General features: G+C 41.1%; 1 protein-coding gene across 1 annotated transcript; it reads left to right on the top strand.

Moving 5' to 3' along the window:
• TNMD (tenomodulin) lies at positions 1,088-23,848 on the top strand. Its single transcript, NM_001099934.1, is given in 7 exon segments — positions 1,088-1,135; positions 1,303-1,434; positions 13,714-13,854; positions 14,070-14,171; positions 20,542-20,695; positions 22,045-22,211; positions 23,639-23,848. Coding segments are annotated over 7 exon segments (954 nt in total).

The raw sequence follows: 27,106 nt of genomic DNA on the forward strand, positions 1-27,106 counted from the left end.
TAGACCGCAGACGTGGCTCAGCTCCTGAGTTTCTGTGGCTGTGGTGTAGGCCGGCAGCTGTAGTTCTGATTCAACCCCTAGCCTGGGAACCTCCATATGCCGCAGGTGTGGCCCTAAAAAGCAAAATAAATAAATAAATAAAATTCTGCTACCTAATTGTCACCACGGGGCGTTAGGAAGAGGGTATCTAAAGCAGAAGGGTTTGATGTGGGACGTGTTGAATTTTGAGATTCCAGAGGTACATCAAGGTAGAGATATTCAAATGGCTCTGATATTCGGAAGACAGAATGGGGCTATAGATATATAGATATGGATTTGTAAACCATTGATCTATAAAGGATATTTTAAACTGTAAGAGTAGATGAGATCATTTAAGAAGTGTATATATAGAATGAGAAGGATAGAACCATAAGGAATACCAACATTAAGGAACAGACTGAGGAAAAGAGCCTAGGAAAGGAAAATAATCAGAGAGCTAGGATGACAAGAGTGAGAAAGAAAGTTTAAATCTTGTAAATCTTGTTTTTAATCATAATTAGTTGACTGCATATTGATCTCAAAAAGCTATAAGGTAGTGGAGAAGGCACTAGCTTATTCATTTCTGAATCTCCTACACCAAGCATGGTGCCTGACATTTAATATCCCTGCAATAAGTATTTGTTTGATCAAATGGAATTGAAATCGAGTCTTCATTCCTTTTTTGTTTTGTTTGCTTATTGCTGCAGTGTGCAGCGTGTATTGCCACTGATATTTTAAGTTCATAGTGAAAAATCATTTCAATGTGTCCGAGGCTTGGTCCCCTTCCAAAGCAACCCCCAGGACAATAGTTTTCATTATAACCTTCTGTCTTTGCCATTCTGGATGGAATTCTGTGCACAGAAGTTATATACATATATGGGTATATCTATGTAACAAATCACAGCACAGGAGCCCCCTGGGCTCCCTCAGGCTCTGGTATGACATATTTGAGCCATATAAATTCAGCCTCTCCTCTGGCATCTGTTAGCCGACTCACTTGAAACTCCACCTCAGCAGTGGTCTCTCAGTCCTCTCAAAGCAGAGAAAGAGTACTGTGTGCTGAGAGACCATGGCAAAGAATCCTCCAGAGAACTGTGAGGACTGTCACATTTTAAATGTAAGTTGATTCATATTTTTTTCCCTTTTGAGCAGAAGCATTGGCTTCACAGATTTATCATATTGCAATATGAACATTAAAAAGTGAAATCAAAAGTGACTTTGAATTATGGCTTGCTATTTTAAGAGCTATTGTGTATTGTTTCATTCTCTCTGTTCTTTGCTTAGGCAGAAGCTTTTAAATCCAAGAAGATATGTAAATCACTTAAGATTTGTGGATTGGTATTTGGTATACTCGCCCTAACGCTAATTGTCCTATTTTGGGGGGGCAAGCACTTCTGGCCTGAGACACCCAAAAAAGTAAGTAAATGCACATTTTTATTGAATGTTTCTGTTTTGAGTCTGATTGAATTTAATTAGTGATGGGCAGGTATATGACTCTAAAAATGAAAATCATTAAGTTCCTTTTGTGTTTATTTTCTGGTGGTATGAAAACTTAAGATTTCACTCTTTTTTTTGCCTATTTTGGAAGGGGAAAAATGAGTCTTCTGCATGCTGGTTAGTAATGATAAGATTAAAAATTACCCATTCTTTTATAATGCTTGGCTTTATGGAGTAAAATAGAAGCAAAATTTTTACTGTAAGAAAAAAATTTTTTCCATCTTTCTTTTAATTATCTGGGCAAAAACTGATGGAAAATTAATTATACTACCACATAAGAAGAAACCACCAGAAATGGCAGCAAAGGATTTTCAAGGATTATGTTTCTGGCTTAATACATTTGCTGTGAGGACAGGCAGCAATTCTCATACCTGAGTTCACATTTATTTGCAACTCAAAAAAAAAAAAAAATAGAGGTTTTCAGCTTCTCACCAGCCACAATCGTTGCTGTCCTACTGAGATAGTAATGCCACAAGGTAGAATCAAACAACATCAAGTCATTAATAACAGATATCTCAGAATACTTCTGATATTAGCATTATTTGGTAGAGCTTGGCTGACCATCCTAGTTGACATTAGTATACCTTACTGTTATTGCTACTCTCGGGGCAATAGGCAAGTTTAGATGTGACCCAAAGAAAATCGTAGTCCCTTCATGCCGACAATTTCCATTTGAAAGAGAATTAATGAATGTACAAACTATAAGGTGTGAAGCTGCTATTTTGACTTCGCCACATTTTTCCGCCTGTGGGATGTTACTGTTGTTACTGTTGTTATTAATTTGTTGTCGCAGGATGCTCATTTCTATTTGATAACATATGTAGGAAGGGAAGGGCACAAACCCAGGAGGGAGGATGAAATTCAATAAGATTATGGGTTGGCATGAACTATTAGGAGCCAAACTATTGATAGGAGCAGAGAGGAAAGAATGTGGATCATTTGGAAAGGAGAGGTGGTGGGGGGTGTAGAAAATAGAAAATCAACAGGACAAGTGTCCAAAAGAAGAGAGAAGTAAGGGATAGCCCCCTTTGGATTCTTCACCTCTGTGGCTATACCTACTTTCATTTAGTCCCAGAAGATACCTTATCAAGTTTAAGCTGGAGGGAAAATGAATAACAAACTTTGTTTGCTTGCTTTTTTATTTATACTTTGTTCCAGAAAAGATTTCAAGCATCATCCATTGCCTATATTTAGCCCTTTCTCTTATCTTGCTTCTGAACTACTTACGGTTCACATGTCTTTGAGAAGCCACCTATATTCAGGGTAGCAAGACGGGCAAAGCGATTGAGATCAGGAAAGAAACAGCAAATGAGTAAGAGTGCCAAAATGTATTCTGATCCAATGCTGCTATTACTTAGCTAATTCCCAAGGTGACATGCTGCCCCACAAATTCAATCTTGGATCCTCTTAACAATTACAGATGAGTTAGAGGACAACAAACACTTTGTGCTCCCTGGCCATGATGTACTTAACCACCCATACATGTTTGCCTAAAGGTGGGACCCAGATGGCCTTTCTTGTTTTATTATAGCCATTTGTATTGCAAAGTGTATTCTGAAAGAGTTTATATGTTTTTTTTTCTAAACTTATAATGCTATTTGTCTCAGTGAAAATAAAAATGACCAGGTGGGGAACCTTGCTTTTATCTTGCAAGATGCCAAGCTCGTGAACAGGGCCCATGGTCTCCTCTGCTTCTATATTACATAACCTTTACTTCTCACTTGAGTTCTCTTTTTAATGGATTATAAAGAGCAATCCTGTGATTCCTCAAACCAAATATAAAATGTAGTCAGTGAACGCACAGAAGAGGTGGGGTATGCTACCAGATGAAGTTTACCAATAACCAGAGTTCCTATCGTGGCGCAGCAGAAACGAATCCGGCTAGGAACCATAAAGTTGTGGGTTCGATCCCTGGCCTCGCTCAGTGTTTTAAGGATCCCGCATTGCTGTGAGCTGTGGTGTAGACTGCAGAAGTGGCTCAGATCTGGCGTTGCTGTGGCTATGGTGTAGGCCAGCAGCTGTACCTCTGATTCGACCCCTAGCCTGGGAGTCTTCATATGCCATGGGTGCAGCCCTAAAAGCAAAAAAAAAAAAAAAAAAAGGTTAATCAAGAACCAAATCTCTCAAGAAGTAATCCATCTTGCAATGTAATTTTTTAGCAAAGAGATTCTCAAAAATGCACAAAATTATTGCAAAGTAATCTGGTTAAAGACAGTAAGTAGATGTATCCTGGGGCAAGTTTCCCCACCATGAACAAAGGTTGTTTGTTCTTTATTCTAGTGGGGAGTTGCAATTTATTATCTTTGATATTTAAGTCCTGGCCTTCACCACAAGGCCAGGACTTAAATATCAGGCTAGGTCCACTGCAAACTGGGAAATCAGCAGAAAATGTGACTGCTCCACTCAGTTGACTACCTTCAATTCCCAAAAAGCCCAAGGGAACATCTATGTTTCTATGGCTAAAGCAACCAATAAGCCTGCCTTGGAGCTGACTTATGAATGCTGGGAAGTGAGGAGCAGTCAGATTAGTCTTTGGAAGAAGATTTGCAGAGGAAAAGGATCCAGGCATCTTGCACAAATTAAAGAGTCTCCCCTTAAGAGTATGGCCTGGCAAGAAAAAGCAGTTAGCAGATTAAAACCCAGGCTCTTCTGGACTTTCCTCTACAAGCCTGTTGGACCTGTGGGGGCTGTGGGGCCCTTGGTGGAGAGAAGCAGCACTGCTGCTGTGTTTATGGGTGACAGTGATATGTTTTAAGTCCTAGGACTTCCTCCAAGTCCTTAGTGTTTGCTCCTCTAGCCTCCGTCACGTCTTCTTTTTATTTTGTATTTTGACATCTGTGTATAATAAAGTGTTTATTTAACATTCCACATCTGGTGTTGACATTTCCATGCCAGTAAGTCACCCCCTCCTCCTCCTTCCATTACCTCCCACCTTGATGTGGATAAAAGATCCAGATTCTTGATCTTAAAGGGGAAGTAAGCTATGCTGGACTCCCCCCCCCCCATACATCTCCAGCATGAACACAAGCATACACGGGAGAGAGGTGGAGGCATGGGGAGAAAGGGATCAAAATAAAGTGTAATGGAGTTCCCTTCTTGACTCAGCGATTAACGAACCCAACTAGCATCCATGAAGACGTGGGTTCGATCCTTGGCCTTGCTCAGTGGGTTAAGGATCCGGCATTGCAGTGAGCTGTGGAGTAGGTTGCAGACACAGCTTGGAGCCCATGTTTCTGTGGCTGTGGTGTAGGCCAGCAACTACAGCTCCGATTTGACCCCTACCCTGGGAACCTCCATATGCTGTGGGTGTGGCCCTAAAAAGACAAAAAAAAAATTTTTTTTAACTAAAAAATAAAATAAAGTGTAACAAGGGAGACTAACTAAATCTGGACTCCCTTATAGGCTACAGACCCCCAATCCACAGCCACACATAGGAGCCACTTGAGCCAAATGAAAGTTAGTCCATCAAGCTCTGTATTCAGCTTTCCTAACCAAGCAGAGGGGACCTATTCAGTCCCAGAGATTTTAAGAGAGCATCACAAAGAGTCTCCACTTCCAGGCAGTAACCACCTAGGCCTCTTTGAGACATATTCCCTAGAGAAACATTTTTGCTTAAAGCTCCCCATATTACACATTGAACTTGAAACCATCAGAAGCCAACTCCCTAGGTAATTAATCCAACATGGAGAAAACAAGTCAAAAAATTCCAGCCCTTAAACCAACAGTTGATAGATGTAACCCAGACCTTGTAGCCTATCCCTTCCAATTCTTTGTAGAATGAAGCAGAAGAATAATACATTCAATAAATGAAATGATGCACTTCCTGCCATATATAGGAATTGCCTGGTGACTCAGGGCTATTTGGAAAGCCTAAGTCTTAAGGCCCACCCAGTAATCCAAAGATTCTTGGGGATGTCCCCTCAAGTTCTGCATATTACCAGGATAAAACAAGAAGGGAGGAGAATAAGGGGTTATCCTTCTGCCCTCTCCCCCATCTCAACTGCAGATGACCATTAAAAAAGTTTCACTGGGGGGAGTTCCTATCATGGCTCACAGGGTTACAAATCTGACAAGAATCCTTGAGGATGCAGGTTTGATCCTTGGCCTTGCTCAGTGGGTTAAGGATCCCGAGTTGCCGTAAGCTGTGGTATAGGTCACAGACAAGGCTCGGATCTTGTGTTGCTGTGGCTGAGGCTTAAGCCGGCAGCTGCAGCTCCAATTCGACCCCTAGCCTGGGAACTTCCATTTGCCATGGGTGCAGCCCTAAAAGGACAGAAGAGAAAAAAAAAAGTTTCACTGGGGACTGCAAGCCTAAATAGCATTCTAGGCTGGAAATCCTTTGCTCAGAAAAAGAACTTCCCTTCTAAGTCTGGATCTGGCTTTACGGTGCCTATTTCTCTAAGGCTAAGAGACCAACTTTCTTCGCTCCTCTTCTAGGCACATGAGGGATACAGCTTTCCCCCCTGTGTTCCCTGGGCATTCCTACACAGCAATTTGGTGGGTGAAGTGTTGATCTGGAGAAGCATTTCATCCGCTCCAGGAAAGAGATGGAGTTGTAGATGGAGTTGTAGTTGTAGCTGGAGTTTTGTGTCTTCAGCAGGGACTGAGCTTCACCAAATGATGAAGCCTTTTTTTTTTTTTTTTTTTTTTTTGCTTTTTGTGGGCCACACTGGCGGCATATGGAGGTTCCCAGGCTAGGGGTCTAATTGGAGCTGTAGCAGCTGGCCTACACCACAGTCATAGCAACGCCAGATCCAAGCCTTGTCTGTGACCTACACCACAGCTCACAGCAACTCGGATCCTTAACTCACTGATCGAGTCCAGGGATCGAACCTGCAACCTCATGGTTCCTAGTTGGATTCATTTCCGCTGCGCCATGACGGGAACTCCTATGATGAAGCATTTTTAAAAGGCCTTCTTTTCACTTTATTTTCCTCCCAATCCATTGCAAGGGCAAAGTCCACCTTTGTACAGCAACCCTCCCAGGACAGCTCTTGCTCTGCACTACTGAGGGGCAGCATCGATTACATAGAGCAGGACTCTGGCTGCTAGGGGCACATTCATATTAGGTCTCTTCATTCTCCTAAGGCAGCGTTTGTTGAGCAACTTCTGTGGCACCAGCCAGAAAAACCTAGGTCTTCGAAGGGAGTTGTCCCTTAGTGGCCAAGAGGGGTGTTGGAGCTACTGTAGGGAAAGTAGCCCAGGTAATCAACAGATAGCAAGTCCAATGATTCAACCTGATAGGTGTCAACCCAAATCCAAGCAGAACTGATTTTGTCAAACTACTATAAATAAAACAGATAAACAACAAGGACCTACTGTACAGCACAAGGAACTATATTCAATATCTTGTAATAGCCTATCATGGAAAAGAATCTGAAAAAGAATAGATATATATATATATGTGTGTGTATAACAGAATCACTGTGCTGTACACCTGCAACTAACACAACATTGTAAATCACTATACTCCAATTAGAAAAAATAAAGAATCGATTCTGTCAACTATTCATCACTGTATCTGGCAAGGGGGGTGGAGATGGGAACCAAGCATCCAGAGACATTTGGTAAGTGGCAGAGTTGAGGCTAGACCTAGAACCTAGTCTAAGAATTGTTTCAACTGTCCTTCAGCTGCATTTAAGAATAAGGAGTGGTAAGGATAGTGGGTAGAGAAAAACTTCCCAGCCAGTTTGAGTCTGTAGATGAAAAAAATGCATTTTTTTTTTCCTTTTTGAAAAAGAGGAATGCCTGTGCTGCCTATGCCAATTTTTTTCAGGGCTGAGAACTGATGATTGAAGATGCAGAAGTCCAACTTTGCATAAGAAACAATCTGTCTGCTCTGTTTTGGTTAAAGAAATACCCAGAGGCCCTTTAATTCCCACAGGCTAGATCGGTAATAATATGGTACAATGCATTACCTTCCCTTCCTTTCAGCCCTACACCTGCTAGCCAGCTATTCTGAGCATGTATTTCACCTTTGGAGAGTGTACCTCATAAACAGACAGTAAAGAATGAAGGTGGAGAGAAGAACAGCTAAATTAATCATAGGCTTCAAAAAACAAATCTCAGCCAAATGTTCTCAAATCCTTTTCGGGACAGGCTAAAGCTACTTGCCCCAAACAGATCCATCAGACTAAGGTCTGAGGCAGCTTTACTCTTTATCAAAAGCTTTCTTTTCTGATCCCAGAGAATGTCACGAATTGATGCCAGAAAACACAGCAGACTGTGAGAGGAGGATTTTGGGGCTCATTTGCTGCCTGAGTAGAGAGTTTAACTGGACTGAGGAAAGAATTCCTGGGCAGGAAAGAGAAATGGGTTTGTGTTCTCTCCATGTTTTGTCCGTGTGGTCTTCTTACATTCCTCAGTGCTTGGCCTTCACCATGTATCTATCTCACTTCACTTCTGAGTTATTCTCCACTCCATTGCCTTCCCTGTCCCACTCCACTGTTCTGGTCCTTAATAGTTAAGACCAGCCTTATGTATGGATAGAGTCAGAACCCATTTGAGTGGAGCTGGAAAGAGGCCCTTTCTCTTAAAATATCTCCTATTCCTGATGCTGCTTAAAATCCACCATTAGTAATTCACTCCTTCAAGTTAAGTATTGCACTCAATTTTTTAAACAGGCAAATAGCCATCACTAATGAAATCATTGGTCAGAGTGATTTCTTCTTCGATATAATGTACCTGGAACACCATGAGATTCATAAATGCCTAAACAGATGACAGAGGAATTGAGGGAAGTGGGAAGAGGAGAGAGGGCTAGGAAGGTACAAAGGGAACAAGATATGAAAAGAACAGGAAAGGCTGGAGTTCCCATCATGGCTCAGTGGTTAACAAATCCGACTAGTAACCATGAGGTTGCAGGTTCAATCCCTGGCCTCACTGAGTGGGTTAAGTATCCGGCGTTGCCATGAGCTGTGAAGTATACGTTCACAGATGCAGCTCGGATCTGGCATTGCTGTGGCGCTGGCATAGGCAGTCGGCTACAGCTCCAGTTAGACCCCTAGCCTGGGAAACTACATATGCCACTGGTGCAGTCCTAGAAAAGGCAAAAAGACAAAAAAAAAAAAAAAAGGAAAAGAAAAGAACAGGAAAGGGAAACTAGACACATCGAAGATTAACTTGCTCTCTTTGCCAATTTGGTGGAAGTGTACTTTTCATCAGACTCTGTCCCTGTTCTGTCCTTCCTGGAATAAAGCTGATTTGGGGGCAGACTGAGATGAGCTACTGGGAACACACTCACCCCTCTCTCAGACCGATCATCCTGTCTCTGCCTTAGTTTGCACTTGAGTGGACATTTATTCCTTCATCTCCAGAAAGACCCTCAGCCCCTGCACCAGTGAGCTTAGTAGAGAAAAAAGTCATTCTGAAGCCAAAGTCATGAGCTCAGTCTTGATATGGGCCAGTGAAGCTTGCAGAGCCATTACCCAGGCAATGTGCTCCACAGGGACCCGGATGAAACAGTATGTCTGGATTTGCTCAAACCCATCCCTAAGCAGTCCAAATTGGGCCACCAGCCTCATCTTTCTAGACAAAGGACAGTCTGTTCCAGAAGGACACCTTTGATGGTGGAATTCCATTGGTGTGAATATACAGCTCCCCACCCCCACCCAGAATTCACATGTAAATGAAGTCATTCTGATCCTACTACCATTGCTAACAAAAAAGCTAACTGGCTGGCTAATAAATACAATCACAATGAATTCCTCCTCCCCCACCGAAAAAAAAAAAAAAAAAAAAAACTTTTCTAAGGAATGCTGAAAATAATGGAGATCTGCTGAGCTAGGCAGTTTCCAATAGTTTTCATCTAGCAAGGTGTCCAAGTGAAGTGCATTGCCAACAGGGCAGGAAAACTCATTCGACAGAAGTACACTGAAATCCTAAATGTCACCAGTATGGTTCCATAATCTTCTACCAATGATTGAAAATACAGCCTGTATTTTCTCTTTTGCCCAGGTAGGCAGTGTTCCAGCATCCCCTAGTCTCTAACCTCATTTTTCCGTGCAGTGATCCATCAGTTGTGCTGCTGAGGAAACAAACACCCCACCCCACCCCCAATGACTAGTGGTGTTGACATTTGTCTCAACAATGGATAGTATTTCTAAAGAAATTCCCCCCTGTTGGGAGAGCTGACAAGACTGGATCTGAAGTAGATGCCGCTCTCCTCTACTTAGTTCAGGCCAACTGAGAGTTCAATTTGTTGCCATAGGTAGAAGTTTCTCAAGCTGGCTGCAGAGCTGGACCTGAGAACAAATTTATAGCTAGAAGCAAATATCGAGTCTAAAGGAATTTGCTACCTGTCACAAACCAGGCTAGACTTCCTGTGTTAACTCTGCAATTGCTGGAAGGTTTTAAATACTGTTTTCCTTCCCCTTTTTAAAACATGGTCTCTTAAAAGACCTTGCCAATGCTCAAAATCTCTCTTTAGGAAGATGAGAGTTTGCTCTTGGTGAGAAAAAACATATTCAACAAATACTTCAGCTCTGACCATGTCCAAGGCACTTTAGGGCAGCAAAGAGGTAAATGATATTGTCTCAGTTTCGTATTCAGAGACTATATAAACTTTTCATACTTGAGGTGATATTGCTTCTACAAACCCTTCCAACTTGTTTTTCTACTTGAGTTGGGGAAAATTTGGCCAGGTTAAACTAACATCCAGTCAAAGACACCAGCAGATGTTAAAAAACAACCCGACCCAGTGCAAGCTCTGAAAGACTGCTGCTGGGAACAGTATCATTAGAAAGCAACGTTGGCTCTGTGGACGACTGGCTTTTTCAGGCTTTTAGTTCACTAAATTTTTTTCATAGGGAAAAAAGTGTATAAAGAAACTTGATAGCCAAAGGCCTCCTAACGACAGGGATAAAATAAACTTTCTTATGGCACCAGCAGGTCTGGCCAGGTAGCAAATTCCTTTAGGCTGCTTATTTACTTCTAGCTATAAATGTGTCCTCAGAAATAAGTAATGGGCTGGCTTGGAAACTGGGACACTCTATGGGACTGGTCCTCTTGGTCCTTAGAAAGTGAATTGTCTCTTTTAGAGGGTAGGAAGGAGTTTTGTTTCAGCCACTCGAGAGCAACCTGATAGGCAGCTTTACCAAAGTGCTCCTCTTGGGATGCTCCATATTACATAGTGAACATTACAGTTCAGAGATGTTGAATTCTATATACTGGAGAATCGGGAGAATTGTAGCCCAGGATGTGATCACTCTTAGAGAATGTTCCATATGCACTTGAGAAGAATGTGCATTCTGTTGCTTTTGGATGGAATGTCCTATAAATATCTATTAAGTCCATCTGGTCTAATGCATCATTCAGGGCCTGTGTTTCCTTATTGATCTTCTGTCTGCATGATCTGTCCATTGCTATAAGTAGGGTGTTAAAGTCCCCCACTATGATTGTGTTATTGTTGATTTCTCCTTTTAAGGTCATTAGCTGTTGCCTTATATATTGTGGTGAACCTACGTTGGATGCATAGACATTTAAAATTGTTATATCTCCTTCTTGGATTGATCCTTTGCTCATTAGCTAGTGACCTTCCTTGTCCCTTAAAGTATTCTTCATGTTAAAGTCTATTTTGTCTGATATGAGTATTGCTATTCCAGCTTTCTTTTGATTCCCGTTTGCATGGAATATTTTCTTCCATCCTCTCACTTTCCATTTGTATGTGTCCCCAGAAGTGAAGTGGGTCTCTTGAAGACAGCATATATATGGGTCTTGTTTTTGTATCCATTCAGCCAGTCTATGTCTTCTGGTTGGGGCGTTTAGTCCATTAACATTTAAGGTAATTATTGATATGGATGTTCTTATTGCCATTTTATTCATTGCTTTGGATTTGTTTTTGTTGCTCTTTTTTCTTCCCTTCTTCTCTTGTTCGCTCCTCTTGTGGTTTGATGACTATCTTTAGTGTTGTACTTGCGTTGATTTTTCTTATTTGTTTGTGTATCAATTGTAGATTTTTGGTTTGCAGGTATTCTGAAGTTTTGATATAAGAGTCTATGTATACACGAGATTGTTTTAGGTTGTTGGTCTCTTAATTGCAAGTGCATCTCCAGTGTCCTGCATTTGTACCCTCCTCTTCTCACGATTTCTGGTTTTGGTGGTATAATTGTGCCTGGATGATTTTGTATCTTTACTGTAGATATACCTTTACTGGTGAGCCTTGTCATTTGTGGAATTTTTGTTTCCGGTTGTGGCCTTTTCTTTTCTGCCTAGAGAAGTTCCTTTAGTATTTGTCATAAAGCTGTTTAGTGTTGCTGAATTCTCTTAGCTTTTGCTTGTCTGTGAAGCTTTTGATTTCTCCTTAAAATCTGAATGAGAGCTTTGCTGGGTAGAGGAATCTTGGTCAGAGGTTTTGTCCTTTCATCACGGTAAGTATATCATGCCACGCCCTTCTGGCCTGCAGAGTTTCTGCTGAAAAATCTGCCAATAACCTTATTGGGGTTCCCTTGTATGTTACTTGTTTCTTTTCCCTAGCTGCTTTCAAGATTTTCTCCTTGTCTTTAATTTTGGTCAGTTGGATTAATATGTGTCTTGGGGTGTTCCTCTTGGGTTTATTTTATATTGTGCTTGTTGTGCTTCCTGGATTTGAGCGAGTGGCTTTTTTCTGATGTTAGGGAAGTTTTCAGCTATTTTCTCTTGGAGTATTTTTTCTGTCACTTTCTCTCTCTCTTTTCCATCTGGCGCCCCTATAATATGGATGTTGATGCATTTAACGTTGTCCCAGAGTTCTCTGAGACTCTCTTCATTTGCTTTCAATCTTTCTTCTCTTTCCTGTTCCACATCCGTGATTTCCACTAATCTGTCCTCCACCTCGCTTATTCATTCTTCTGCCTCCTGTATTCTGCTGTTGGCTGCTTCTAGTGAATTTTTTATTTGTTATTATATTTTGCATCTCTTCTTGTTTAAGTTTTATATCTTGTATCTCTTTGGTCAGTGTTTCCTGTAAGTTATCCATCTTTGCCTCCAGTTTATTTCCAATGTCTTGCATCATCTTCAGCATCAACAGTCTAACGTCTTTTTCCTGGAGGCTCTTGATGTGGCCTCCTCTTTGTCTTCTGTGGTAGGATATCTTTTTGAAAGTTTCCAGCCCATTTGGTTGAAGATTGTTCAGCATTTGGTTGTAAATTTTGTTGTTTTTAGGGGAGAAGTTGAGCTCCAGTCCTTCTATTCCGCCATTTTAATCCCTCCCAGAATCTGGAGAATTGGAAGTCAGCTGAATCGGTTTGGAAAAGAAAAATCAGGAGTAAACAGAATGATTTGGTTAGCCCAGAGTGTGAAAAGTTTATATAGTCGCTGAATAGAGTTTAAAGGGCAAAGGGAAGCAATTGAGGGGTTCCTATTTTGGGTCAGTGAGTTAAGAGACTGACATAGTGTCCCATAGTGTGAATGAGAATGAAGGTTAGATCCCTGGCCTTGCTTAGTGGGTTAAGGATCCAGCATTGCTATGAGCTGTGATGTAGTTCTCTGATGCTGCTCAGATCCTTCGTTGGTGTGGCTGTGATGTAGGCCTGCAGCTGTAGCTCCGATTCAACCCCTCACCTGGGAATCTCCATATGCCATAGGTGTGGCTATAAAATAAAAAGGAAAGAAAAAATTAAGGAAGCAATTGAGGTCACAGTAAGACTGTTCTCTAATATTGGCCAAAGAGGATTGTCTGCAGATTCTAAAAAGGAGACCCAAGACTATTGAGACAATATTAAACCCCTGGATGAATAAGGAGATAAAAAACAATAGCTAAGTATTCCAAATGTGTTCAAATCTCTTTCCTAGCCTTTCATGGGGAGTAAGGGCTGACCACTGAGTACCTGGAAAGGGAAGTGGTAGCTTAAAGCAGTGTAGATTTTAGGCAATTCCTCCACTTTCCACAAGGGGGAAACACCTTACAGGCTGGTTTGTAAAATATCATTTGCAATTTAGTCAAGCCTGCCAAGAAAACTGTTGGAATTCTTAGTAATTAGTTCAGCAACTTGGCTTGAATACAAAATACTGGCTCTGAAGGGATCCCCATATCAGCTCCAGTGCCAAAAAACACCTCACTTCAATCTCAACTCTCAGAGAACTCCCAACAGCAAGCTGCTGAGATGGCACCTCTCTACAAAGGCTCTGGAAAAAGAAGATGCCCCTGATATTACCCAATTAATGTCTCTCATGAACGGACATACTGAGTATCTTAGATGTTGTTCTCCTCTGTTCTTTCAGACATACGACATGGAACACACTTTCTACAGCAATGGAGAGAAGAAGAAGATTTACATGGAAATTGATCCTGTGACCAGAACCGAAATATTCAGAAGTGGAAATGGCACTGATGAAACATTGGAAGTACATGACTTTAAAAATGTAAGTTGGATATTTTCCCCCTAAGACTTCCTACTTAAAATATTAGAACATTTGAATCAAGTTAAAAATAAACTGCAGCCTCCCTTTAATTATAAGACAAAGTTTCCTTTTGAATTCAAATTTTGCCAGCCTGAGGCCCTGACAGATCTTGAAACACATTAAATTGTGACTATTTCAGGAAGTTGTTTTGTTTTGTTTTTTTGTCTGTTTTATAGGGATACACTGGCATTTACTTTGTAGGTCTTCAAAAATGCTTCATCAAAACTCAGATTAAAGTGATTCCTGAATTTTCTGAACCAGAGGAAGAAATAGATGAGGTATGTAAGAATAATAATAGTCATAGCAAAAGCCATAATTTATTGGGGGCTAACTGTGTGTCATACACTGTACTAAATGCTTTACTCTCATCTGATTCTCACAATGACCCAGAGATACTTACTATCATTATCCCCATTTTCAGATGCAGACCAAAAAGTGACTTGCCCAAGGTTACACAGGCTAGTGGAGAGCAGATTGGGATCTTGAACTCAAGCCTTTCAAAACGCTAAAGCTGGAGTTTCCTTGTGGTGCAATGGGTTAACGATCCCATGTGTCACTACAGCAGCTTGGGTCACTGCTATGGTGTAGGTTTTATCCCTGGCCCAGGAATTCCCACATGCTGTGGGCCCGGCCTAAATATATAAATAAATAAATAAATAAATAAATAAATAAATAAATAAATAAATAAATAAAAAGTTCATGCTTTCAGGTCCAACAGAGTACTTTTATACTGGGTAGCAATTAACAAAGATTCCAAACCAAAGATTTCTAGTAAGAGGGATGAGCCAGAGGAACAAAATCAACCTGCCTAAGATAAAGTCCTTTAAAAAAGCCCTAGGACCACCTGGGATCCTTGTCATTTTTGTCACGCTGTGACATTCAACCTATTTAAAGATTTAAATTCCTTCACTTTACCATTTTATGCTGGGCTGCTGATGGAATAATCCACCTTTAATATCACTAGGAAAGGCGAAAGCAAAGAAGGTAAGAACTACAGTGTAATATGAATTCTTTAAAAACACACTGCTAGGCCAATGTAAGAATACCTAGGGTACCAATTTGCTGAATGGCCCCTGAAGGCCTAGTAGGAGATGGAGAATTATTGCCTAAAATGCAAACATCAAAAAGGCCCATGATGAGTTCCCTGGTGGTGCAGCAAGTTAAGGATCCAGTGTTGTTACTGCAGGAGCTCAGGTCACTGCTGTGGTCCAGGTCCAATCCCTGGCCCAGGGACTTCCGCATGCCATAGGAGCAGCCAAAAAAATGACCATGAGACTTAATTTCTCCTGATATTCTGACCATAGTTATGTATGTTGCTCTCAATGGAGGAAGAAGGGAAACCTTAGCTGAGGCATACACCATTGCAGCCAGAGGAACGAACGTTGGGTTGGGTTGATTCATTTCAGTGTTTAACTGAAAATCTAAAATGAGATTATGACAATGGCACAGTGGCCACTCTACATACTGTAAATATGCTTTCTTTTTTCTTCTCTCTCTCCCTTTTTCTTTTTTACTCTTCTCCCACCCAACTGTCTCCATCTTAATTCTCGTCTACCCTTTTTTTTACTTTTCTTATTTTGTGGGGTGAGGAGTTGTGGGGATCATGCTTTTCTTTCCATTACCCAAGTCTCAGGGTTGTCCCTGGCTCCCACAAACATGCTATTAGTTTCCTCATGGCCAGAGAACTTACAGACCCTGGCTTCTAGAGTTTCTAAGAAAGGAGGATTTCCCCCAGAGATGATGCTCTGCTCCCAAGGTCTGTGGCAAGAGAAAAATTTTGGAGTTTTTTTTTTTTTTTAATGAGTCTAAATTGGATACATCTGGGAGTTTCCACTGTGCCTCAGGGGGTTAAGAACCCAACATAGTCTCTGTGAGGATGCAGGTTTGATCTCTGGCCTTGCTAAGTGGGTTAAGGATCTGCAACCTGTGGCAGAGGTCACTGATGTACCTTAGATCCAGTGTTGCTGTGGCTGTGGCATAGGCTGCAACTGTGACTCCGATTCAGCTCTGGCCCAGGAACTTCCATAAACTGCAGGTACAGCCATAAAATTATAAACAAATAATAAATAAATAAATAGGATTCATCTGAGGAACAGAACAACTTCCAGGATCTCAGAGATTGCTAGAGGAGGCAAGAATAAAATGAAAGGAGAATAGGATAAAAAGCTATTATATCCAATATCATATGCTCCTTGTTTATAGAAGATAATATAAGCATTTGAGTAGGGCAAGCATGCAAAGACCTCCCGAACTGACACAACAGGATTTATTTTTCTGAAAAAATTAAAGGCAAAGGTTCATAATGTCTCATTTTGGCCCTAATTTATTCTTCAGTTAATTTTGTCAGATTGTCTAAATAAAGGAAGTATTCATCTCATGATTGTGAGATTGCTTTATCTTCAAGAAAATCCTATTGTTTATATTCGAGCTACGGATTTTTTAACGAGATGAATTTGTGGTCCCAAATGAGAAGAATCCTCTTATTCTGTACTTGCCTCACTAATATAGCCATGGTTTGTGCATGTTAAACATGCAGAGCAGGTATATAAATAGACCTGATTTTGCTAACAAAGCTAGTCAGGGTACCAACCTCGTTTTATACAGTCCCTTTTTTTTTTTGTCTTTTCTAGGGCCACACCCACGGCATATGGAGGTTTCCAGGCTAGGGGTCTAATCAGAGCTACATCTGCCAGGCTGCACCACAGCCACAGCAACGTGGGATCTGAGCCACATCTGTGACCTACACCACAGCTCATGGCAATGCCGGATCCTTAACTCACTGAGAAAGGCCAGGGATCACACCCACAACCTCATGGTTCCTAGTCGGATTCGTTAACCACTGAGCCACGACGGGAACTCCTACAGTTCCTTTCAATGCAGCTCAAGGTCTTTACAGAACCAAGAGCAAAGGAGCTAAGACTTGAGAGTATTAAATGACTAGGAGGAAAATTATACAAAGCCATATTTCAAAGTATAAATAAAAACACTGAAATCATAAAGCTAGAAAGAAACAAAAGAGAAAAGAAATGGCCTTATTAAGAGTGGGGAGGGGGGGAGTTCCCTTTGTGGCGCAGTGGAAACGAATCCAACTAGGAACCATGAGGATGAGGGTTCGATCCCTGGCCTTGCTCAGTCAGTGAGTTAAGGACCTGGTACGTTGCCATGGGCTGTGGTGTAGGCCACAGATTGGCTTGGATCTAGAGTTGCTGTGGCTGTGGTATAGGCCAGCAGCTACAGCTCTGATTCAACTCCTATCCTGGGAACTTCCATATGCCATAGATGTGATGTAAAAAAAAATAGGGGGAAGGAGTTCCCATCGTGGCACAGTGGTTAACGAATCTGACTAGGAACCATGAGGTTGCGGGTTTGATCCCTGGCCTTTCTCAGTGGGTTAAGGATCCAGTGTTGCCATGAGCTGTGGTGTAGGTCACAGACATGGCTTGGATCCCGCATTGCTGTGGCTCTGGCGTAGGCCGGCAGCTAGAGCTCCAATTTGACCCCTAGCCTGGGAACCTCCATATGCCGCGGGAGGTGCCCAAGAAATGGCAAAAAAGACAAAAAAAAGGGGGGGGGAGGAATGTCCAAGTCCAAGAGGTAAATGAATGGGAGATAAGTACACAAAACACTTCCAGCACTATAAACAGTAGAGAAGGCAGCGTTCTTGACAATATAAGAAGGGATACCTAAACAAAACACACTCTGGGAGACAAACTCTAAGCATCTAGAATGAAAGAAGTAAAATAGTAGTAAAGCCAGTGAAGTCACAAATTAGAGACTTTTTTTTTCCCATTTTACAGCAAGGGGATCAAGTTATCCTTACATGTATACATTACATTTTTTTCCCCACCCCAAATTAGAGACTTGACTTTGAAACAAGGACATCTTTTGTACTACAGCCATACTATCATCAGGCAATCTTTTTTTTTTGCCTTTTGTCCATTTAGGGCCACACCCGCAACATATGGAGGTTCCCAGGCTAGGGGTCGAATTTTGAGCTGTAGCCGCCAGCCTACACCAGAGCCACAGCAACACGGGATCCGAGCCGCGTCTGCGACCTACACCACAGCCCACAGCAACGCCAGATCCTTAACCCACTGAGTGAGGCCAGAGATCAAACCTGCAACCTCATGGTTTCTAGTCAGATTTGTTTCCACTGTGCCACAACAGGAACTCCCAACAGGCAATCTTGTAAAAAGAAAAATATTAGGTTCTCTTGCTATTTAACCGATTTCACCAATTTGGATTATAGAAATGTTTGGGTTTTTATGAGAGGTTAATTTTTTTTTATTGACATGGAATGAAATTTATCTTCATGCAACAGAATCTTTTTTTTGACAATGTTCCTCGATTTAATCTGTAAAGTAGTCCCAGTTTAATATTTTTCTGAGGTGCCCCAGGCACCCTGTGAAACACCTCAATTTAGGTAGAGGTCAGAAGAACTTTAACTAGAATTTGACACTTTAGAAGTTCATTGAAAACAGCAAAAACTTTTAAAATGCTTGGTCAAATAAAATCATAGATCATTGTGAAATAAAACTTAAACTCTCAACCAAAATCACTTAAAGGCAATGAAATTTATGCAATCTGTTACCAAAGTCAGCATTCTAAGAAAACCTTATTTTCTTAACATAGAGACCAAATCCAAGTCTTGCCCCAGCCCACTCCCAACAAAATACACGCACCCAACCAAACTTTCCCCCCCCACTCCCTGCTGCTTTTTTTTTTTTTCGGCTTTTCAGGGCCACATCTGTGGCATATGGAGGTTCCCAGTCTAGGGGTCGAATCAGAGCTACAGCTGCTGGCCTACACCACAGCCACAGCAACATCAGATCCAAGCCGTGTCTATGACCTACACTGCAGCTCATGGCAACATCAGATCCTTAACCCACTGAGAGAGGCCAAGGATCGAATCCACAACCTTATGGTTCCTAGTCGGATTCATTTCAGCTGCCCCACAATGGGAACTCCCAAACTTCCCTTTTCCACATAATTTTTACAACTTTTTATATTCATCTTAGTCTGTTCCTTATTTTTCCATCCAGAACAACCAGGTCTAAGACAGACTCACTTTCTTTTTCTCTAGTTAAATGCAATGCCATTTCTCATACTTTTTTTTTTAGTTTTATTCAAGTTTTTTTATTAATCCCTTTTCAGTTTTTTTTCATTTTTAAAGTTTTATTGAAGTATATTTGATTTAAAATCTTGTGATCAGGAGTTCCCATCATGGCATAGTGGTTAACGAATCCGACTAGGAACCATGAGGTTGCGGGTTCCGTTCCTGCCCTTGCTCAGTGGGTTAACGATGATCTGGCATTGCCGTGAGCTGTGGTGTAGGTTGCAGACACGGCTCGGATCCCGCGTTGCTGTGGCTCTGGCGTAGGCCGGTGGCTACAGCTCCGATTAGACCCCTAGCCTGGGAACCTCCATATGCCGTGGGAGTGGCCCAAAGAAATAGCAAAAAGACAAAAAAAAAAAATCTTGTGATCATTTCTGCTCTACAACAAAGTGATTGGGTTATACATATACGCACATCCATTCTCTTTTAGATTCTTTTCCCACATTGTCTTTTCAGTTTTAGATATTGCAAATATTTTCTTCCACTCTGGCAACTTGTTTTTAACTTCATCCGTGATGTTCCTTTTGGAAAAGAAATCCTTAAATTTTTTTCCTTTTTTTTTTTTCAGACACACCTGCAGCATGTGGAAGTCCCTGAGCTAGGGGTCCAATTGGAGCTAAAGCTGCTGGCCACAACCACAGTAATGCAGGATCTGAGCCGCATCTGCAACCTACACCATAGCTCACTGCAATGCCGGATCCCAGACCTAGAAATGTTTTTCAACTTGAGATCAAATTCAGCTTGCAACCCTGGTTGTCAGCCTAAAACAAGGCAGGTGCTCACAACATCCATTTAAAAGAAAGAGAATAACAAAGACAAATACCATATGATATCACTTATAACTGGAATCTAATATCCAGCACAAATGAACATCTCCTCAAAAGAGAAAATCATGGACTTGGAGAAGAGACTTGTGGTTGCCTGATGGGAGGGGGAGGGAGTGGGAGGGATCGGGAGCTTGGGCTTATCAGACACAACCTAGAATAGATTTACAAGGAGATCCCGCTGAATAGCATTGAGAACTATGTCTAGATACTCATGTTGCAACAGAAGAAATGGTGGGGGAAAAACTGTAATTGGAATGTATACATGTAAGGATAACCTGACCCCCTTGCTGTACAGTGGGAAAATAAAATTAAAAAAAAAAAAGGAAATAAGGAACAAAAAAAAAAAATAAAAGAAAGAGAATAGATATAAATCACTCATGGCTCCCGAAGCTCAAATTAAAACATACATGGCCCAGTGGGAGTAGAAAATGTTGGAGCACCTTACTGACTTTAAGTGAAATGGTAGCAAAGAAGACTCCTGTTTCAGTGAGCAGCCTTACTGTTAGACCTGAGAGGGAGGAACCAATTGTTAACTCTCTCAAGTGCACTTACTATATGCAAGGCACAGAGCTAGTTCACTGGTAGCTCTCGGACTGGAATTATTGTTCAGACTCAAAATATGGTGTTTTCAAATATCCCATAATGCCTCACTCATTTTGTTAATTTCTCTGCCTATCCCCACCCTGAACTACGTTCTTCTCTCAGAATGAAGAAATTACCACAACTTTCTTTGAACAGTCAGTGATTTGGGTCCCAGCAGAAAAGCCTATTGAAAACCGAGACTTTCTTAAAAATTCCAAAATTCTGGAGATTTGTGATAATGTGACCATGTATTGGATCAATCCCACTCTAATAGCAGGTATGGCTTCCTCCTCCTCCTTCTCCTCCTCCTCTTTCTCCTCCACTTTCCAAAGTCAGTAACTGGCTAACGTTCCCAGCATTCAGAAAGTACATTTCTAGGAAAACAAGTGATCAGCTTATATCTTCTTAGATGAAACTGTATATGCTGACTGCCAGTGAGGAGGGAAATTTTTCACAGCCAAGTTATAAATCAGATAAATTAATGCTGACAGGCTTTTAAATAGCCCAGCGAAGTAATGCCACCCTAATGTGAGTAGTGATAGTCAAAAGCTAATCTGTCTCTCTTTGCGCATCTATATTTATTGTAGTTAGGCTACCAGACTATGGCTCAAACCACTGTGTGCCCAACCCAAGAACAGAGGAGAAAAGAGCCCAAACAAAGCTCTGTTGTCTCAAGAAGGATTCTCTATGTGAAATGGTGGCATTCTCCCCAGAAGATAGGATGGTGATTTCAATATAAAATTTCTTTGTGGCTGTTTTAGGAATCACTCTAAAAGTAATTGAGAGCTAAAGGTCCAGAGTAGAAGTGTCCAGCTCTCAACTTCCAGTCCGCCCATAGAGAGGGCAAAGGTCCCTTGACATCTTATTCTGCCCAGCTAACATAGAATTTGGCCTCCCTCATTCTGGATAGCATAGATTACTATATCACCCAAGAGAGAACACTCTAGTCAATGCAGGCATCTATTGGTACTCTTTAGCCTTAACAAAAAAAGGCAACTAAATGTAATGTGGTATCCTGGATTGGACACTACAACTTCCGCTCCAACATTCTTCTCCCAAGAACTTAAGTGGAAATGATGAAATTTGAATAAAGTCTGTTGTTTGATTAATCATATTGTACTAATGCTATTTTCTTAGTTTTGATCATTGTCCCATGGTTTTGTTAAGATGCTAACGTTAGGGGAAACTGGGTGAAAGGTATACAGAAACTCTGTACTATTTTTGCAATGCTTCTATAAATCTAAGATTATTTCTAAATATAAAGGTAAATTTTTTTAAGAAAGGAAAGAGAAGGGATAGAGGCACTGAATCAAATCAGGCAACCAAAAAATGTTTCCTGAGAATCTACCATGGGTAAAATCACCATGGTCCCCTGTCCTCAGTTTTTAATTTAGTATGCCAATAAGGCAAAGTAGCAAGTGTTTGATGCCAAGTGAACAAAGAATTCTATGCACATGGAAATGATCAGATTTGTTTGGGATGATTTCCTTTAAATATCAGCTGCAGGAACTTGGTTCATGCATGCCTAAATGATGGCAGTGAGAAGACACTGGAAAAATTTCTGTCCCCAAATGCTAGTCCCCCAGGCAAAGCAGATGCATCACAACCTTGTATTTATTACCTTAGTTTCAGAGTTACAAGACTTTGAGGAGGATGGTGAAGACCTTCACTTTCCTACCAATGAAAAAAAGGGCATTGAACAAAACGAGCAGTGGGTGGTCCCTCAAGTGAAGGTGGAGAAGACCCGTCATGCCAGACAAGCAAGTGAGGAAGAACTCCCAATCAATGACTATGTGAGTTCTGTTTACGTTATTCTTGTTAGAGAAAAAACAGAGAGCCCTCGCAAAACTCACTGCTCCTTAGGTCACAGTCACTGAAAGGAGAATGGTCATTGTTTTAACAAAAAAAAGTATTTAAAAATCTTGGAATCCCTAGAAGACTTGTTCAAAATCAGTCTTGTGAGATGTTCCAGTCATAGAGCAGTGGAAAAGAATCCAATTAGGAACCACGAGGTTGCAGGCTCAATCCCTGGCCCCGATCAGTGGGTTAAGGATCCGGTGTTGCCATGAGCTGTGGTGTAGGTCGCAAACATGGCTCTGATCTGATGTTCCTGTGGCTGTGGCGTATGTCGGCAGCTGTAGCTCTGATTGGACTCCTAGCCTGGGAACGTCCATATGCCACGGGTGCGGCCCTAAAAAGCAAAAAAAAAAAAAAAAAAAAAAATCAATCTGGTGAATATGGAAAGGAATATGAAAAAGAATATATATGTGTATTTTCTGTACAGCAGAAATTAACAAAATATTGTAAATCAACTATACTTCAATAAAATAATTTTTTAGATTTTTTGTAGTTTTTTATTTTTTATTAAAGTATAGTTGATTTGCAATGTTGTGTCCATTTCTGCTGTACAGCAAAGTGACCCAGTCATACATATATTTTCCATCATGTTCTATCCCAAGAGATTGGACACGGTTCCCTGTGCTATCCCCAGGTCCTTATTGCTTGCTTATCCATTCTAAATGTAATAGTTTGCATCTACTAACCCCAAATCCCCATCTATCCCACTCCCTCCTACCTCCCTCTTGGCAACCACAAGCCTGTTTTCTCTGTCTGTGAGTTCGTTTCTCTTCTGTAGGTAGGTTCGTCTGTGCCATATTTTAGATTCCACATGTAAGTAATATCATATGGTATTTGTCTTTCTCTTCCTGACTTACTTAGTATGAGAATCTCTAGCTGCATCCATGTTGCTGAAGATGGCATTCTTTTACTTCAGTATAGTTTATTTACAGGGTTATGCCAATTTCTGCTATACAGCATAGTGACCCAGTCATACATATATATACATTCTTTACCTCATATTATCTTCCATCATATTCTAACCCAAGAAATGGGATATAGTTCCTTGTGCTATACAGTAGGGTCTCATTACTTATCCATTCTAAATGTAATAGTTTATATCTAACCCCAAACTCTCAGTTCATCCCATTCCCTCCCCCCACCCCTTGGCAACCAACACAAGTCTGGTTAAAAATAATTTTTAAAAAGTTAAAAACTAAAAAATTAAAGATCAATCTTGATCTAGTCCATTGATGTATCTCCATGATAAGGCTCAGGAAATTAATTGCTCACCAGTCCCAACTCGTATGGCTTTATAGTCCTCCCCAGCTTTGCGGATCTCTTGCTAGTGAACCTTCCCCTCAACATTGTCTTCTTTTTTCAGACTGAAAATGGAATAGAATTCGACCCCATGTTGGATGAGAGAGGCTATTGTTGTATCTACTGCCGTCGAGGCAACCGCTACTGCCGCCGTGTCTGTGAACCTTTACTAGGTTACTACCCTTATCCATACTGCTACCAAGGAGGGCGGGTTATCTGTCGTGTCATCATGCCTTGCAACTGGTGGGTGGCCCGCATGCTGGGGAGGGTTTAAATAGCAAGTTTGAGCTTGAGTAAACTTCTGGAAGCCAATATATAATAAATGCATGCTATTCAATGAATTTCTGCCGAGGAGGCATTTGGCTCCTGGTAGCCAGTACTCCGGAATTACTTGTAGGTAATTCTTCTCTTCATCTTCTAATAAACTTCTACATCATCATCAATGGCCTGATTGCTGCTGAACACACAGGGTAAGTGTTTGCTAAGAATATTTCCTGCAACTGAATGGAGCAGATCTGTCTCATGTGGAGGACAACGCTACAAACTTGGCGTTTTTCATCAGGTTTTGGGAGTAGAAAAGGGCAAAGCATAAGAATTCTCAAATAGCATATTTGACTAGGCTGTACTAAGAAAATGGAAATAGGGACTGATGATAAAGTGTTGTCATAACTGATACATAAAAACTTGTTCTTTCGTGCATAGCCCTAGTGTTTAATTATCTGAGAGACATATTGTGGAGTTGCTTAAGCATCGCTTAAGCCACTGGACAGGCAGTGAGTCACAGCAGGCTAACACTAAAATATTCCAAGTGCTCCGACTCAGCAAAGGAGAAAGCTAACCTAGCAAAAAGGGTCCTAGGCTCTCCTCCTGTGAACCAGAACTCAACTTTGGACAAATTCAATACTTCATAACCTTCAGGTATGACTTCTCTTTAGATCACTGTCTGGTTACATAACTTTCCAAGGCAATAGCCTGGAAAATGGGGACCCATAAATATCATTCACAGAAACAAGCTTTATAGGACATTACTCAGGTGAGGAGTCAAATGGGATTTTTTTTTCCCCTCCAAAACCACAAGAAAAGAGAAGTATGGCAGTTTCTTAAAGGAAGGGGAAGGCCTAGTTTCCAACCATCTGATACTTTGCTTGACAGGGGGAAAGGGGGGCAAAGGGAAGAGGAGAGGACGTAGTTAGAGTGTAATGTTAGCCTTGGTGTCCCAGCCAGTTCTGGTTTCAAAATTCCTGTTCCACACGTCAGTCATTCCTTGTAGTTTCATTTGAAGGTAGCCCCTTCATTGCTCAACCTTCAGAGTTATTGTGTCACAAAAATATCTGTCTGACACTTTCCATTTTCAAAGAGTAAAATCTTCATCAAGATGCCTGTGAGCCAGGAGTTATTTTCCCTCATTTAACAGTTGAGGAGGCAAATAGAAGCAGATTTGCCCAAGGCCGAGTTAAGATTAGCCAGTCGTTAATTGATAATTAGTATACATGCCATACTTGGACTACCAATGTTCACAGAATGAGAGCACAATAAAACATATCTAACAATGCAACATCACCAAAAATATTTTCCTTTTTATTAAAGATTTAGAAGACATCTGAAAATTTTGTAGTACTTCAATTATCATAATAGACATTCATTTAGAGCTGAAATAGAAAAAAAATGTAAAAGATATGAGATTAATTTGAGGTTGCATGGACTTTTTTATGATGTTCTCTATCATTTTTAAATAAATTATTCATTTTTAACATGGGCTTTTAAGATCAGCCAATTATTTTTAATTCCTGAAATGCTCAATTTGATGCAGTCTACATTGTACAATATATACTGCGCTCTGTGGGGGATACAAATGAAGTAAAAGGCATACTCCTTATTGCCAAAAAAACCTAAAACACCCAAAATACAAAGTCCCATATACAGAAGCTTATACACAACTAACTACAGTGTGTATATGGCATACACATGCACAGACACAGACATACAGACACACACACACATACACACACACACAAGAGGTATAGGAGTTTTCATATACATGTGAGGGCTAAGAGTTCCTACTCACTTTATTTTACCCTTTTTTTTTTTTTTGATGGTGGGGGGCAGTGCCTGAGGCATGCAGAAGTTCCCAGGTCAGGAATAGAACTCAAACCACATCAGTGACAATGCTGGATCCTTTAACTGCTAGGCCACCAGGGAACTCCATCACATTATTTTAATTCAGGAAGCATTTTCTTGTTCAAATGCAATACCTCGACCTCCACATAATATCACCCTGGGAAAACGTGGCTACCCTTAATGAAGCAGACCATGAGTTTCAAAAGAAAATACAACATGCTTAAAGAAGCATTCAGGTCATCTCACGCTTAAGAAAAACAAACCAAAACAGCAAATGAACCCTGACACATGAGTCTGTCATTTCATATAGGCCTAGGCCATGGACAAGAAGAAAGTGTGAGGGGAAAAAAAAGGAGTTCCCGTTGTGGCTCAGTGGGTTAAGGGCCCGAGATTGTCTCTGTGAGGGTGCTGCTTCGATCCCTGGCCTTGCTCAGTTAAGGATCTGGTGTTGTTGTAGCTATGGCGTAGGCCGGCAGCTGCAGCTCTGATTCAGCCCTTGGCCAGGGAACTTCCATATGCTGCAGGTACAGACCTAAAAAGAAAAAAGAAAAGGAAAGTATGGTATCACTCTCCTGTCGTAGATTTTTGCCCCTCCCTGGAGCTCTGTACAGACAGATTCCTGACATCATGCCTTATACTTCCCTCAGACCAACCCCACTGAAGCTGAAAGCTGCCTCTGTTCCTTCCACCACCCTTTCCTAAGTCCAGCCTCCCATCATGAGACGTGAAGCCAGAGTAACTCTGACCTTCCAAGCCAGAGACACTGGGGTAGCATCAATGTGTCCCTGTCCTCCACTCCAGTCTCTCACCAAATACTGCTAGCTTGTCCTTCTAAACCACCTCTGGGTTATGCTCTGGGCCAAGCCACAGGTGCTTTCTTTGCACAGCTGTTACAACCTCCTCCCCGCTGAAGTTCTCAGGCTACAGACTGAAGCAACAAAGTTGATTTTTCACTTACAGATTTCATGAATGCCATTTCCTCTCCTGAAAGTCTATAATAGCCACTTACTACATTAAAGATCGGGCCTGACTTGCTTTCAGCCCTTTCTCCAACCACCCTTAACCACCAGCTCACATCCCTTTTATTCTCCCACTACCCTACCCACCCCCCTTGTTCATCTCAAGTACATTAGCTTCATGCTGTATTTGTGCAGTCATCCCACCTCCTTTACCGAGTTTTCCCTCACTAATTGAAAAAGATTACAAAATCCCATTTTCCTTTCACCTAAACATGAAACCTCAATCTTCTCTACTTTATTCTATGCTGCATAAGTTCATATATCAGTCAGTGCACATACCATTTATATACGAGTTTAACCTGCAAGTTCTCAAAAAAGGCCCATATTCTCTCCCATTTTGCTCTGTCCAGAACCCAGCACAGAATCAAAAGCTTATAAATGGATTTTAATTTTTT

This window comes from Sus scrofa, chromosome X (assembly GCF_000003025.6).
Source record: "Sus scrofa isolate TJ Tabasco breed Duroc chromosome X, Sscrofa11.1, whole genome shotgun sequence".
NCBI lineage: Eukaryota > Metazoa > Chordata > Mammalia > Artiodactyla > Suidae > Sus > Sus scrofa.